Genomic DNA, 16,645 nt, shown 5'->3' on the forward strand with positions numbered 1-16,645 from the left:
ATAATTCCAGCCCTGGCCAGTTGGCTCAGTATTAGAGCATTGACCTGGCATGTGGATGTCCAGGTTTAATTCCTGATCAGGGCACACAGGAGAAGTGCCTATCTGCTTCTCCTCCCTTCCGCTCTTACTTTTCTCTCTTCTCCTCCTGTAGCCATGGCTTGATTGGAGCGAGTTGGCCCCAGGCTTTGAGGATGGCTCCATGGCCTCCACCTCAGGTGTTAAGAAGAGCTTGGTTGCTCAGTAACACCCCAGATGGGCAGAGTATTGCCCACTAGTGGGCTTGCCAGGTGGATCCCAGTCGGGGTGCATGTGGGAGTCTGTCTCTGCCTCCCCTCCTCTCACTGAATTAAAAAAAATTTTTTTTCTATATTGTTTCTTGATTGGAGTCCTCACTTGCAATTTTCTTTGCTTTAATCCAAGCATCATCGGATGTGTGATTTATCCTTTACCATCTTTTCACTGTAGGAGTAGGATACCATTCCTTTAGAGACCATTTTAACAACCAGTTCACTGAACTCAATGAAAATTAGGTTTCCGTTCTGCTGAACCGGTGTGAACTGGCTGAATCCCACCACTGGGTGGATGCTATATGATCACCCAATAATTATAGACTCTATAATCTTTATAGAACATTAGGGTGGTTAACTCTTTCCTGGACCAGCACAAAACTTCTGGGGGATCGGCAGTGGAAAACGACTGCTCTAGAGCAGGGGTCAGGAACCTTTTTGGCTGAGAGAGCTGTGAATGCCACATATTTTAAAATGTAATTCTGTGAGAGCTATACAATGACTCATGTACCTTACGCACTATCCAATAAAAATTTGGTGTTATTTTCATCAGTTCACTCTTCAGCTCAAACTCTTTCAGGAATTCTCTTCTACTGAATTCCACATTCTCTAGCATTAATGATCTTCAATCTGGCTCCCATATAGCTTTCTACCTTAGCTATCTACCTGAAATTGTTCCACGTGCCAACTATTACAGTCTGCATTGCTCACCATCGCTGAACATACTGCCTGTTTTCCTTCTGATGCCTTTGGTCTATTTGTATACTCTTCCCCGATACCATTTCTTGTCATCCTGAGTCTGAGCTCAGATGATAAGCCAGAGACTGCTAGTTGTCTCCAGCATTTGTTCTCCCATTCTCCTTTAGTATTAGAACCATTGATTTTCCACTGGGTCCATGGCCACTCAATAGAGATTACATGCGTCAACATCACAGTTCACTTTTGACCAGTAATGTGTAAGGGGAGTATATACAACTTCTGCAAGTGTTCTTAAGCAGAGATGTGTGTTCTTTTCTGCCCCTCACTCCTTTCTACTATCTGGAAACAAGGATGTGATGGCTGGAGCTTGAGTAGCTATCATGGTCCATAAGGTAGAAGCTACATGTTTAGTATGGTGAAAACACATGGTAGAAGGAACCTGTGACCGTGTTGATCGGAGAGCTGCCATACCAACCTGGACTTCCAGCACTTACATGAAAGGAGTAACTTTTATTTTGTTTAAGCAACTGTTATTTTGAGTTTTTAACTGCTGCAAAAAACAATCTCTCTATGAAAATATATTATTTTCTATTCAAAATCTAAGCAAAGTAGGGGAATTATCTTAATTATTTCTCATAGAATCTATGGGCAGGGATAAAGGAAGCCTCAGATATGAACTAGAACCTGGGACTGATACACTGCAGATGACAGGATGTCCTCTCACTAAGTCTTCTCTCTCCTCCTGCTGTAGGTTATTTATGTATCTGGCATAGAGAAGTAACAAATAAATGTTCAATGGATGGCAACTTGTGTGTCTGCAAAATAATCTGGATCCGAAGCCAGTACTCAAAACGTTTCCTTATAGGTATGTACCTTGTTAAAGTGACTCTTTTGAAGGAAACCATACTTTTTAAAGTCTAAGCTCCTCTGTCGACTCTTTCTCTTAGCTCTCAGATCTTTTTTTTTTTTTTTTTTTTTGTATTTTTCCAAAGCTGGAAACGGGGAGGCAGTCAGACAGACTCCTGCATGTGCCGGACCGGGATCCACCCAGCATGCCCACCAGGGGGCGATGCTCTGCCCATTTGGGGCGTCGCTCTGCCGCAATCAGAGCCATTCTAGCGCCTGAGGCAGAGGCCACAGAGCCATCCTCAGCGCCCGGGCAAACTTTGCTCCAGTGGAGCCTTGGCTGGGGGAGGGGAAGAGATAGAAAGGAAGGAGAGGGGGAGGGGTGGAGAAGCAGATGGGCGCTTCTCCTGTGTGCCCTGGCCGGGAATCAAACCCGGGACTCCTGCACACCAGGCCGAGGCTCTACCACTGAGCCAACCGGCCAGGGCCTTAGCTCTCATTTCTTTTCAGTAGTTTTTCCAACATCAGAGAAAGAGTCTGGACTACAGCATGGTCCACAACTGATCTAAAGAAAGACACTTTAGAGACAACTTTATTTCTGTACAGGATTTGCAAAGGCAAATTTTTATGGGAATGTGAGCAGTGAGCACTGGCCCACAAGTAACTATTTGCTAGACAAGAAAATGATAGATTACTCTTGGTACTTTTTCCTCTGTAATCAGCTTTTTAAAAAATGTTTGCATTGTTATTATTTACTGTCTGGTTCCTGCTTTACCCTAGCTTTTTGCCCTTGAGAGTTTCTTATGTTCTCGTCAGCTTATTGGTATGTTTGAAAAGATGTTTTACATATTTTATCTAGCATTCTGAATTGCTTTATAGACCAAGACAGAACATCTCCATGTATGCTATTCATTCATTCTGCATTTAGTGAGCCAGTCCTATTTCATGTCATGCCTTGTGCCTATTCTCAAGAAGCTCATAGTAATTAGGAAAACAGACAAAACTACAATTACCATTCTATATGATAAGTGCTAGAAAAAGATAAGATGGTAACCAATGTCACCCTAATAAATTCAATTAAAAAAGTGAAAAAAAGGGATAAGGTAGGTGAACACAGGAGGACCTTGCTCATTTGGGGGTGTGGGTAAGACAGGATTGGACAGCAAGCCACAAGGAAGGATTGACAACAGAATTGACGCCTGTGATGAACAATGAAGGGTAAACAGGAATTAGGTAGGTAAGGAAGAGGTGGCAGGTCAGGCTATAACAAGAAAAAGGAGCAGCATATGCAAAAACAGGATGCTTGAGAGAGTATGGCAAGACTGGGGAACCCAAGTAGTACACTCTATATGAGTTTATTGATTCCACTTAGTTGTTAGTCACATATTTGCCTCACTATGTTTGAGTGTTTGTGGTAGAGATTGTGTGTAATGGTTTCTCTGTCCCCATGCCCAGCAGTAAGCACATAGATGGAGCACAATAAATATTTGAATGAATGAATGACTTTCATTCATGATGTGACATGAACATCATAGCATATAGAAGAATAGTTAGGAGTCCATTAATGAGGAAGGTCATATTTAATGGCAGTAAATATGAGATGGGATAGATTTAAGAATTATTTATAAATTAGAATGAATAGGACTTGGTATATTGGAGATGTGGTATAAAAGCATAAAAATGACTTTCTAGGTTTCTCTTTGGATTATAAGTGGGTGATAATAGTAACAATGTTATTAATAATTAATACTAATATTCATTAGTTACTCTGTATCATACAGTACACTACACTGTTTTACATGTTTTAACCATTTAAACTCTCAACGACTCAGTGAGGTAGGTATTCTTAACTATCCCCATTTACTGATGAGAAAATTGGAGCTATTAGAGATCAATTTGCATAAGGTCCCACCATCTAGAGATGGCAAATTCAGATGCAGGAATTTTGATTCCTATGGACATACACATAACCTACTTTTCACTGCCTCTGAAAGGTCAATAAACAGAATGGTGGGCCTGTTGTTCCTTATGTGCATCATGTAAACTGCACGTATCCGTTTTACTAAACATAGAGACACACAGGGTGACTGCCTCTTTTTGACCAGATTTTGGGAGCTTGGTTCGGTATCTTCAGTTTTCCTACTTGGAAGACCTAAAGTAGGGTGGAAGTTTGATAGCAAAGTGATAGTTGACACAAAAGATGAAAGAAGGCAGCTTCAGAAACGACATTCTCGAATACTCTAGCAGCGGCTGGAATGACAGGATCCGGGTTCTACCAGACTTTCCCTCCTCTCCTCCCCCCTCCCGACAAGACAGACGTAGATGTCTTAAGGTATAGATATACCGACACCAAGTTGCAGGTTGGTTCTAGCAGTCCTCGATTCAAATCGAAGGTTCCTTTTCCGACGCCCGGTGAGCCTAGCACACTTGAAGTGAACGAGAGACCGCCTGTCGAACCCAGAGAGACACATCTTAGCACCGGCTAGCTTTCGTTCCCAGGGAAACCGCTCGCAGTGGCACCTGGGGCCTCCGCCCCGGCACCTGCGAAGAGCCCCGCCTGGAGCCAGGGGGCGCGGAAGCGCGTCTGCCCTTCAGGCCCCACCCCGCCCCGCCTCCAGCCCCGCCTCCAGCCCCGCCTTCCCTGCACGGGCCTGGCCGCTCCGGGCCCCGGGCTCCGCTCCCGGCGCAGGCGCAGTCCCGCACTCCCGCAGCAGCTCCCAGCGCAGGGTACCTGCCCCGGCAGAGTGTAGCGGCGTCGGCTGTCCGCCCTCCTCCGCTTTTCGCCGCTTTGGAGCGCGCTCTGTGCGGCTCCGCGAGCGTCTCTGAGCGCGAGCCGCGGCCGCCGTGGGTTCGTCAGGTGAGTGCGGCCGCGCGGGCGAGAGGCCCGGGGCGCAGAGCACCGCCCCCCACCGGCAGCCGCGCGCCTGCCTCCGGCGAGCCGGCCTGGAGGGCGGCCGTGGCAGGTGCAGAACTGGCGCGGCGCGCGGAGATACGGCCCGGCTGACCCGGCCCGGCGAGCGCTACCCTGCTTCGGCACGCCGGCTCCGGCCCTCCGGGAGCCTCCGGCGGCGCGGGGCTTTGGGCATCTAGGCGGCTAGGGGCCGCCGGCGGGCGGCGGGTGTCGGCGGCTCGTCTCCCCCCCCTCCCCCCAGGTACGGGCGGGCGCGTTACTTATTAACTGCGCGGTCCCGAGGTCCGGAGGCTGGGAGCCCGAAGCCCAGTTACCTGTCGGCGGGCCGCGCGCGGCCGGGGGCTGGGGCTCAGGGTCGCGGACGGGGTCTAAACAGAGTTGCCGAATGAGTCTGGAGCCCGGCTCAGCGCGAGGGTGGAGCGGGGTGAAGGTTAGGCGTGGACCCGGGGTCGCGGTGAGCGAAGTGTGAGGCTCCGTCCCGAGGCGTAGAGGTCACCCTCGGGAGGTTTCGGCGAAACCTGGTGGGCAAGAGCAGCCGCGCGCAGTCGCGCCGTAGGAGGCGGCGGGCTTCAGCCAGACTTTTGTCTCGGGGAGTTGAGGCAAGCTGCACAGACAAGATTGTAATCACACTGCTTTTTCCAGCGATGACAACTCGCTCCGACCGCCGGGGGGAAAGCGAACTTACTGGATTCTGGAAGTGATGTTAGGTGAGATCTGCAGCACGTGAAGAGTGGCCAGATGCTATGGGAGTCTTAAAAAATTTGCAATGGCTAAAGGGTAAGGTCTTGTACATTAAGAGCGCTGACTTAATACTAATTACTAGGAGGCAGTTTAGTTTGGAGGAAATGTAGCATATTCCTGAGCTACCTGTTTCACACTCTCACGTTTCCCCCTCCAGTTTCTTTCACTGTGGAAAAAGCCCTTTAATCTTTTGCCGTGGTGGAATGCTTATATAATTGGAGAGGCCAATAAGAGGATTAGAACAAAACTGTTTTATTGTAACTCGATTGAAAGCCCAGTTTCTATTCATTATCCTCATTCTTATTTTGTTGTTTGTATAGTTTTTGTTTTAAAGGTGAATTGTCATTCTCAAATCAGGGAGAAAAGAGACAATAGGTTTGTAGACCAATCATAGTGAATGTTTTATGTTGCTAAATATTCTACCAGTTTTATGTGGTCTTGTTCCGTTAACGTTTGTTATTTACCAGTACTGTGCATTATGTTTAGACAGACATTGTACCCCAAATATGGCTTAATCTAATACTAAAGCCCTTGTGAAGTGTATTGAAATAAATTTAGCAGTTATATACAATTTTACTATAATAGTGTATTTCTACCAGTTAGAAGAAAAGCCTTTTAATTTTTTTCCTTTTTCACTACAGAAAAGTTATATATTAGTGCTAACCTTTTTGAATCAAAGTGGGTACAGTTACTATAACTCTTTCTCATATGTTTGGCAAACAACTCATCCATGGTATTGAAAACGTCTGACCTTTCACCAGGATAGCTATTTGATGTTCAGAGGCTTATGAGCTTTGTAATTAGTGAGGTTTCTGATTAGATCCAATTGTACTTTTTTGAATTAATGTAGTTATTTATATTCTTCCTTCAATAGTTTTTCTTCTAACTTGCCTTACCCTCCTCCCCCCAAACACACTCGTAGATACTCCACAAATAATTTTGAAATTAAAAGTTCTTAGTGCCCTGGCCAGATGGCTTGGATGGTTGGAGCATTGTCCTGATATGCAAAGGTTGTAGGTTCAATCCCCAGTCGGAGCACATATAGGAACAGGTCAATGTTTCTATTATCTCTTTTTCTCTCTTCCCCCTTTCTTAAATCAATAAGTAAAATTTAAAAAATGAAAGGATTCTTAGAAATACAGTTCTCCATCATTTGTAACATGGCAGAACAAAAACACATAGGTTATAGTAGTTTTACATGTATTATTGTGGTTAATATACCTTCTTTTTTCCCATCCTGAGTGGGACACATTGAACCAGTTAGTAAGCTAGCCACATGAAAATTATTAAATCTGTTTTTTTTTTTAAATTTTAGCTCCATTACATACTGTGCATATGACCTAGAGTAAATTATTTAACTTCCCTGAGCTTATTTTCTCTATTTGTGAATGATGAAGTATTAGATTGAACCATATGAATTTGCTCATAGTCGACTGTTTTTCATGTGGTTTGGCCTAATATGAACTTTATAATAGTGGGATGAGAATTAAATGAGATACTCTTATGAGATGTGGGGAGTGGGTAGAAGGAGCAAAAATATAAGCGTGACAGTGTGCCAGACACTGTGTTTGTTGTTCTAGGTACCTTGACTCCTCATACCTTGAGGCATTCCTGGGATATACATGGCGGTATTGCATTTTACAAATGAGAAAGTTGAGGCTCAGAGAGTTGGAATAACTTGCCTGTGTTTACTTTTCAGTGGTATATATATACTTGATTATTGGCAGAGCTAGGATTAAAAACTAAATGTGACTGGCCAAAGTGGAACTTTTAACATGCTTGTTTCTTCTATTCCTGATCTACACCTTCTGTAAAAGTTTTGTAACTATAAGGAGGCACAAAGATGAAAGGTGTTATCATTTGAATTGCTGGTTAAAAAATATCCAAGTTTTCTGATTAAGGTGATACCAATGCTATTACTACTATTGAATATAGAGCTTACCATCTATCAGGCTCTGGTCTAAGCACTATACCCATTTATAATCACAGTGACCTAGAAGTAATCCCTAATTCTATCTCATTCTATAGTTGAGAAAATTGAGGAACTGAGAGATGTAGCTTGCTCAGGGTCACAAAGCTAGATTAGAAGTCACGCAATTTGTCTTTAATATCCATGCTTTTAACCTCTGCACTCCACTGCTTCCTCATGTGTAGGTTGTAATGCTGAAGAATTGTTTTTTACTTACCTTTTATGAGATAATGTTAGTGTAATAAGTAATTCTTCATGTGCCCTAAGAAGTTTTTAAATCAAATGCTTATTGAGCATCTGCTCTGCAAGTCACAGTGGGGGTTAAAGGAAAGTATTCATAAGAGGTCTGGAATGTAGGCCATATAATCATTTCCATATCTTTTATAAGTTCCTCAAAATTTAGCAGGCACTTTATACACACACACACACACACACACACACATACACACACACACATCCTTGTAATTTTAATGAGTGAAAAATGAGACAAAGTGCTAGAGTAGTTGGACACTGAGGAGGAAAGAAGGATGAGTAGTGGGATGGAAATATGTGTGTGTTGAGGTAATGAGGGAAAGCTTTGAGGATATCCTGAGCCTTTGTCCTATCCTAAACCTAGTTCTGGTTAGGATACAGTTCAACAAAGGGTAGTAAATTGGTTACTAAATTAATTATTTAAATGTATGTAATATCTTAAAGATAAAATATCTGAGCTTTGAAAAGTCAATTTTTTTTTTAACAAAAGAGACAGAGAGAGGGATAGACAGGAAGGGAGTGAGATGAGAAGCATCAGTTCTTTGTTGCAGCACCTTAGTTGTTCATTGATTGTTTTCTTTTTTCCTTAAGTGAGAAGCGGGGAGGCAGCTTGACAGACTCTTGCATGCACCCTGACTGGGATCCACCTGGCAATCCCCCCTATGGGGCAATGCTATGTCCATCTGGGGCTGTTGCTCCGTTGCTCGGCAACCAAGCTATTTTAGTGCCTGCCAAAAGGCCATGGAGCCATCCTCAGCACCCAGGTCCAACTGCTCCAACCAAGCCATGGTTGTGGGAGGGGAAGAGAGAGAGAGAGAGAGAAGTGAAAGGGGGAGGGGTGGAGAAGCAGATGGTTGCTTCTCCTATGTGCCCTGACTGGGAATCAAACGTGGGACATCCACATGCCAGGCTGATACTCTACCACTGAGCCACCCGGCCAGGGCCCATTGATTGCTTTCTCATATGTGCCTTGATCCAGGGGGCTATAGCCAAGTCATTGACCCCTTGCTCAAGCCAGCAACCTTCAGCTTCAAGCCAGTGACCTTTGGGCTTAAGCTAGTGACCATGAGGTCATGTCTATGATCCCATGCTCAAGCCAGTGACCCCGCCCTCAAGCTGGTGAGCCCGTGCTCAAGCCAGTGACCTTGGGGTTTCAAACCTGGGTCTTCTGTGTCCCAGGTGATGCTCTATCCACTGCGCCACTTCCTGGTCAGGCGGAAAACTAATTTCTAACTAGTTTCTCTTTTCTGATCTGATGATTCTTAGCTTTTTGACAGGTAGTACATTATTTTTTTCTTTTATGCTTCCAGAGCACTGAGTACATGTCTGTATTTTAGTATTACATAGTTTTGATATTTATATTGCATTTGTAATGTTAATGACAAGGAGGTCTCTTAGTATATGCATGCTTTGAGCACAGGGATTAAGTCATCTTAACCTATTTTATAGCTTTAGTATTGGTCCTGAAACCCAGTAGGTACTATACTGTGTTTAGTGATGGATGGTCAGGGTAAGAAAGTTAGAATATATAGAAATTGATCTAGCAGTAGAAATGGAAATGAATGTTCAGATGAGAATTGAGGGGATTCTAAGGGAAGGAAGAGAGGGATACTTATATCATGTAGCATTAACTTGCCATCTTTGTTTTTCCCTTCTGCTTTCCTTTTCAGCTTAGAATGAAATGAGGTAGTTTCATAAGCTTAACTTACATATAGAAAAAAGTGAAAAAGTAATCTTGATTTATCTTAAGATATCAGCCACACAAAATTAAATAGCTATAGCCATAAACTAAAATTATTTGGATCAAAGGAAAAAGAATAAAAATTATTGAACTAGTTCAGATTTATGGGAGATTTGTTGCTTGTAGTTAACAACAGGGTTGTAACAGTAAACAATGGAAATTGAGGAAGTTCTACATATAAGTGTATGAATTGACAGTCTTGTAAAAGAAACTATTCAAGAATGTGCGAGTGCCCTAAGAGCATCAAGGAGCTTACAGATGGTTGCGTAGAACCAATTAAATACATGGATTGTAATTTGATGTATCTAGAAAAAAATAAAAGTATTGAGTACAGATATTGATCAACTTATGACCTATGCAACTTACGACCATTCGAGTTTACAACCACAATTGCCACGACTGCTCCGCGTCTGGCAGCGCAAACGTTGCTCAGCTGGGCGTATGACAGTGCGGACTGGCTTCCGGCAGTGCACCGTTTCAACTGTTATTCCAGACTCGGTACAGCAATTTGTGTTTTGTATCTTGGATATTTTTCATCAAACCCCTCCCAAGATGTCTACCAAGAGGAAATTGTCTTTGCAAATAGTAAACCAGTTGTACTGGTAATGCAGTGTTTTACTTAAACCTGACGAATGTAAAAGTAAGAAACAAAATGGTGTAGAGATGATACAAATGGCATAAAATGAACAAAGAAAATTATGATATATATATAACAATAATGAAAGAAAATTATGATAAAATATGACTTAAAGATTTTTATAACTCATTTCACAGTACTGTACATATAGCCTACTCAACTTACGACCAAATCGTGTTACGACCGTTCTGTTGGAACCAATCGTGGTCGTAAGTCGAGCACTAGCTGTATTTGTTTTGGGCACTTGATTGACAGGGATAAAATATGGATGAACAACCACAGTAAGTTTGAAAAAACAATAAGTGTGTATTAATTTCCTGTTGGGAAGAGAATTATGTTTGAAGTTAGAGAAATTAAGTGACTTGTCCAAGTTCACACAGCTAGTCAGTGACAGAATGTGAACTAGAAGGAATATTTTATGATGCTAGTTTGATAAAAATGCTCCGATTTTTCCAGACTTTGAAAACTCAGTTTCTCGAGTCTTAATACTATCTCAAGTACTGTTGTATATGTCTCCCCCACCGCCAGGAACGGTAGCCTGTAATCACTGTCTCTACTCCTCATTGTTTTGCTGTTTATCCCCTCTCTAAGGGCTCTTATTATTTACTTATTTTAATCCTTCAGTGCCTATTGAATGTTTAGTTGATATATATTCTTTCATATACAAAATAAGGAGGTTCCCACTATTAAGAAAGAGAAACTTGCAAAATTATTAAAAAAATATTTGTTATAAGGTTTTGTAATTAAATACAATATAAGTAACCCAACAAGTACTGAGCATTTTTTTTGAAACCCCTTCATTTAAGAATTTGCAGTCATAGATGGACCTTGATAACATTATATTGAGTGAAATAAGTGAGTTAGAAAAAAACTAAGAACTATATGATCCCATACATAAGTGGGACATAAAAATGAGACTCAGAGACATGGACAAGAGTGTGGTGGTTGGGGGGGAGGGAATGGGGAGAGGGGAGGGGCACCAAGAAAACCAGATAGAAGGTGACGGAATACAAAGACAATTTGACTTTGAGTGATGAGTATGCAACATAATTAAATGTCAAAATAACCTGGAGATGTTTTCTCTGAACATATGTACCCTGATTTATCAATGTCACCCCATCAAAATTAAAAATAAAAACTAAAAAATAAATAAATAAAAAGAATTTGCAGTAATTAACATCTCTAAATATGTCAAATTATGCATATTTGTGGAAATTAATTTGTGGTCTACGTTAATAAGAGTGGGAAGATTATGTAACTTCATTGACCATCTGACTAAATTTTCCCTTGGGTTATTAATTAAATCCACACTTAAACATAGAATGCTTCTTGAAATTTAAATGTGAACTTCTTTGGTTGCAACTCAAATATTTGGAAAATCAACTTTAAAATTATAATGAATGTTAATGAGAAAATGGTTTATATATACAAACAGACACACTTTTTTGTTTTATTTTCTCTTTATGTAGTATTTGAATACATCTCAAAAGGTTTCTAATTATGGAGAATTTTATATAAAGTAAATAGACTTAAAAGTGTAATGAACCTCAAAATTCCCATCATCTAGCTCTGGTATCCGTCAGTAGTGGTTCTGCCTCATACACTTTTCCCCCTCCTGTATTATTTTGAACAAATTCCAGGAATTGTATAATTTAATATGTAAATATTTCAGTATATATTTCTAAAAGACAAAGATAGTTAGCTCTACAGTACTATTATATATTTAAAAATTCACACTAAATCCTGAGTATCAAATTATCCACACTTTTTTTTAATACATGAAAATAAAAAATATGGCCACTCTAACAAAATTTTCTGTTTATTTTTATTTATATGCTAGTCTTCCTCCTAAATTCTATAAGGAGTTGAAAAAAGTATTTTAAATTTTAGGATAGCAACAAAATAGAGAAGGAAATAATGATACCAAAAAGAATATAGGAAAAAAGAAGAGAAAACAGAAAGCCATAACAAATGCTCATGTCAATAGCAGTGTATTAGAGAAACTTTAGTCTTCTCTTTCTGGAAGTAAGACAGGGTTCAGAGATTAAACAGTATTCTGTTTGGTTTGCTCACTTCTATGGTTAGTTGGGTGAGGCCTGCCTTAAGAGGTCCTCTGTCTTGATCTAACTAACCTTTATCTGAGTCCTACCCCTCCCTCTCCAATCATTTTTAACTTTTAAGTCATTCCTAGATGTACTTGAGTCGAATGTTAGAGTCAGACACACAAGGGTTTGAATCCTAGCTCAATTATTTGTTGACAGAGTGTGACAAAGTTAATAAATCTCTCTGAGCCTTGGGTTTTTTTTTTTGTTTTTTTTTTTTGGTTTGTGTGTGTGTGGCAGAGGTAGAGAGAGGGACAGATAGGGACAGACAGGAAGGGAGAGAGATGAGTAGCATCAGTTCTTTGTTAAAACTCCTTAGTTGTTCACTGATTGCCTTCTCATGTGCCCTGACTGGGGTGCTACAGCGCAGTGAGTGACCCCTTGCTCAATCCAGTGATCTTGGGCTCAAGCCAGCGAACAGTGACCACAGGGTCATGTCTAGGATCCCACACTCAAGCCAATGACCTCGCACTGAAGCCGGATGAACCTGTGCTCAAGCTAGAGACCTCGGGGTTTTAAACCTGGGTCCTCTATGTCCCAGTCTGACACCTGGTCAGGCTTTTTTTTTTTGAGCCTCAGTTTTTATGTCTGTAAAATAGAACTAAGAACCATTTCAGAGGGGTGTTGTGAAGAGTAACTAGAATAAAGTATATGTGTGTATGTCACACATACAGAATGTAATAATGTGTATGTGTATGTAGTTGAAGCAATTGTTTGAATGCTTTTTCATCTGTATGTCTCCATTTGCAGTACATGACCTTGGCATTAGATCAGATCCTCGTAATCTCTTGCCTAGCCTGTTGCAGTAATTAATCTCTTAACCAATTGCCTCTGATCAGTGCTCTCCAGTTAAAGTCCTTATTGCCTTGGGAGTCATTTTTTCTAGTGATATTATAGTACATAAGCACTTTCTAAAATTTCTTCAGGATAAATTCTGAGTAACGTTTTCCATGTTAAATGGTCTATCACTTGTGTGCTTCTCCAGCCTGATTTTTTGTCTTTTCTTCCTTTGCTAGTTTTATGAGTGCCAAACCCTCATTTCCTGACTGTCCTATCCTGTTTTCTTTTTCTTTATTTTTTTTATTTTATTTATTCATTTTTAGAGAGAAGAGAGAGAGGGAGAGAGAGAGAGACAGAGAGGGAGAGAGAAGAGAGAGAGACAGAGAGGGAGAGAGAAGAGAGAGAGACAGAGAGAGAGAAGGGGGGAGGAGCTGGAAGCAAACTCCCATATGTGCCTTGACCAGGCAAGCCCAGGGTTTCGAACCGGTGACCTCAGCATTTCCAGGTCGAGCTTTATCCCACTGCGCCACCACAGGTCAGGCTTTCTTTATTTTTTAATACATATATTTTGTTTATTGATTTTAGAGAGAGGGGACTCAGATAAGGGGTGAGAAGAGGAATGGGAAGCACCAACTCATAGTTGCTTCTCTTGTGTGCTTTGACTGGCAAAGCCCAGGGTTTTGAACCAGCAACTTCAGTGTTCCAGGTTGATGATTTATACACTGTGTCACTGCAGGTTGGCTGTCCTATACTATCCTATTTTCTTACTTTACTCATCTGTTGGACACCTTTTTGGCACTTAAAATTTAACTTTTATTTTACTTCTACTTGAAACATTCTTTTCTCCCTCCTTTCCTCTCCACAGCCCTCAGGGTTATTACTTAGAGGCTATGTGCCACTCACTGAATCTGTTTTTATACCTGTAGGTTTAGAACATAGTACCAAGGATTTGAGGATTTGCCCTCAAGAGTTAAAGCTGGCAATCATCCTTTCATTCCAACTAGAATAAATATAATTGATAAAATATATTAAATATACTTACTTTATACTAATATTATAATATGTATAAATTTGCTAAATATATAAATGTTAGTAAAAGTCCCCCCCCTATGCAGTACTTTACATCACCTTGACTTATGTTACAATACCTCTTAATTCCCTTTACCTTTTTGCCCATACCCCAATTGCTCAACTCTCTAGAAACTAAATTTTTCTGTGTCTATGAATCTGTTTGTTCATTTAAGAGTCCACACAAAAGTGAAATGCTACAGTGTTTGCCTTTCTCTGACTTATTTCACTTAGCACAGTTCCCTCTAGGTCTATCCGTATTCTCTCTCACAAATGGCAAGGCAATTCTTTTTCATGGTTGAGTAATGTTCCTTTATGTGTGTGTGTGCACACACACACATCACAGACATATACATCCACTTTTTTTTTTTAAGTGAGGAGGAGAAAAAGAGAGACATGCCCATATGCACCCCGATCACTATCCACCTGGCAGGCCCCCTACTTGAGGGATGCTCTGCCCATTTGGGGCCATTGCTGTGTTGCTTGGCAGTTAAACTATTTTAGCATCATCTCAGTGCCTGGGGCCAACTCTGCTTGAACTAATGAGCCATGGCTGCATGATGGGGAGAGAGAGAGAGAGAGAATGGGGAGGGATGGAGAAGCGGATAATCACTTCTCTTGTGTGCATTGACTGGGAATCAAACCCAGGACTTCTGCACACTGGGCCAACAACGCTCTACCACTGAGCCAATCAACCAGGGCCTCATTTATTTCTAAAATGTAAGTAGATATACATGTAGATATGTATATATGATATATAAATAAGTAAATTTGTATTTTCTTTTTTTCTAGATAAAAGGTAGCTCACTATACATGTTATTTTGTTTTTTTAACTTGTCAGTATATTCTCAAGATTACTTCATGGCAGTATGTAGTGCTTCATTATGAGGATGTACATTAGTTTATTCAGTTAGTCTTGCTGTTATAAGACTGTAGTCAGTCTTCTGCTAATATTGCTAGTTCTTACGTGTATCTTTTCTATTTTGCCAGTTTATTTTTGGGATACAGCCCTAAATGTGGGCATGCTGGGCCATAGATTTAATGAACATAATCATATTGCTAGATATTAAGTTTTTCTCCATAGAATTTGTATGTTTGCATTTCCAGAAATACAAATGCTTTCATATTTCATGACTTGGTGACCCTTTAAGGTGTAGAGAGATGAATTAAAAGTATATGGGATATAAGAACGTACTATACAGAAATAGTTATTGACAATGTCAAAGTTTGATAAAAACCCTATTTAGTATCTTAAAGTGAATTCACAAGTACATATATTCAAATGAAAATGAAATATTCAGGGTTAGATGATATGTTTGGTGTATATTTGTGTGTGTATTACAAATAAGGAATGAAAGTTATTCTCTTGAATGAAAAAATGATAAATTTTAATTGAACATTTAACACTTTAAATTCCTTGTTAACATGATCGATCTTTCATTTGACATAGTGAGTACTTGGGCAAAAAAACAAGGACACCTTTCATTTTGAGGACTGAAATTACTATTTGCTACAATAAAGAAAGCATTAATTGGATTTGAAATTTGTCATTTGTAGATTCAGTAGTTACAGTTTTGATTGCTTGTATGTATATTGAAAGTCTGTGACATGTAATCTGTAATTTTGAGGGAATATGTAAATATTTAGTCAGCTCTCTTTTTTCCCAATTTAACAGCAGCCTTTGCTGTTCTTTACTTGGCTTATTTTTTTTTTTAATTTTTATTTATTTATTTATTTTTTACAGAGACAGAGAGTGAGTCAGAGAGAGGGATAGACAGGGACAGACAGGAACAGAGAGAGATGAGAAGCATCAATCATTAGTTTTTCATTGCGCGTTGCAACACCTTAGTTGTTCATTGATTGCTTTCTCATATGTGCCTTGACTGTGGGCCTTCAGCAGACCGAGTAACCCCTTGCTGGGGCCAGCGATCCTGGGTTCAAGCTGGTGGGCCCTTCCTCAAACCAGATGAGCCCGCACTCAAACTGGCGACCTCGGGGTCTTGAACCCGGGTCCTCTGCATCGCAGTCTGATGCTCTATCCACTGCGCCACTGCCTGGTCAGGCTACTTGGCTTATTTTTAACACTTTTTATTTAGGGTATGAGAGTAAAAATTTCCAGCTTAGTAAATGAGTTTTGTTTTTTTTTAATTAATGAGGTTTAGGGCTACATTGGTGCTTGTGTTTGGTAATTTGAGGAAGCTCAGGGAAGGTATTAAGATTATCCAAGTACTGTTGTAGGAAGGAAAAAATTGCAAAGGTTGGGTTCGGGTAATAGAAGACTTTGATTTTCAAGCTAGTATGTATGGACTTTATAGGCAGCAGGAAATCAGTAAAGGATTTATAAGACTTCTTTTATATTCATTCTTCAAGTGGAAAATGTAGTTTTTATGTGATCTCCGTGAGGTAATTGAGTAGTTATGGGAAATATTTTTTGCTTATGGAGAAACTGAAGCATATGTGTTATTGTTAGTGGTTTACTATGATAAATGTTTTTGAGGCCATACTGTGTGCCAGATACATAGCGTATGACTAAGTGTTTCATGTGGATTATCTCCCTTCATTCTCACAGCAGACTGGAGAAGGGAGGTAATAGTTATCCCCATTCTCACCTC

The 16,645-nt window shown here is 40.6% G+C and overlaps 1 protein-coding gene across 1 annotated transcript in view; it reads left to right on the top strand.

Annotated features, from left to right (window-relative positions):
* The first annotated feature begins 4,469 nt into the window (after positions 1–4,469).
* The window catches only part of RAB3IP (RAB3A interacting protein), a 71,248-nt gene continuing 59,072 nt past the window's right edge, over positions 4,470–16,645 (top strand). Inside the window, exons 1-2 of the mRNA XM_066368542.1 lie at positions 4,470–4,689; positions 5,386–5,520. Of these exons, the coding sequence (XP_066224639.1) occupies positions 5,510–5,520 (11 nt within the window). The 5' untranslated portion in view covers positions 4,470–4,689; positions 5,386–5,509. The remainder of the gene's footprint in view (positions 4,690–5,385; positions 5,521–16,645) is intronic.

This window comes from Saccopteryx leptura, chromosome 2 (assembly GCF_036850995.1).
Source record: "Saccopteryx leptura isolate mSacLep1 chromosome 2, mSacLep1_pri_phased_curated, whole genome shotgun sequence".
Lineage (NCBI taxonomy): Eukaryota > Metazoa > Chordata > Mammalia > Chiroptera > Emballonuridae > Saccopteryx > Saccopteryx leptura.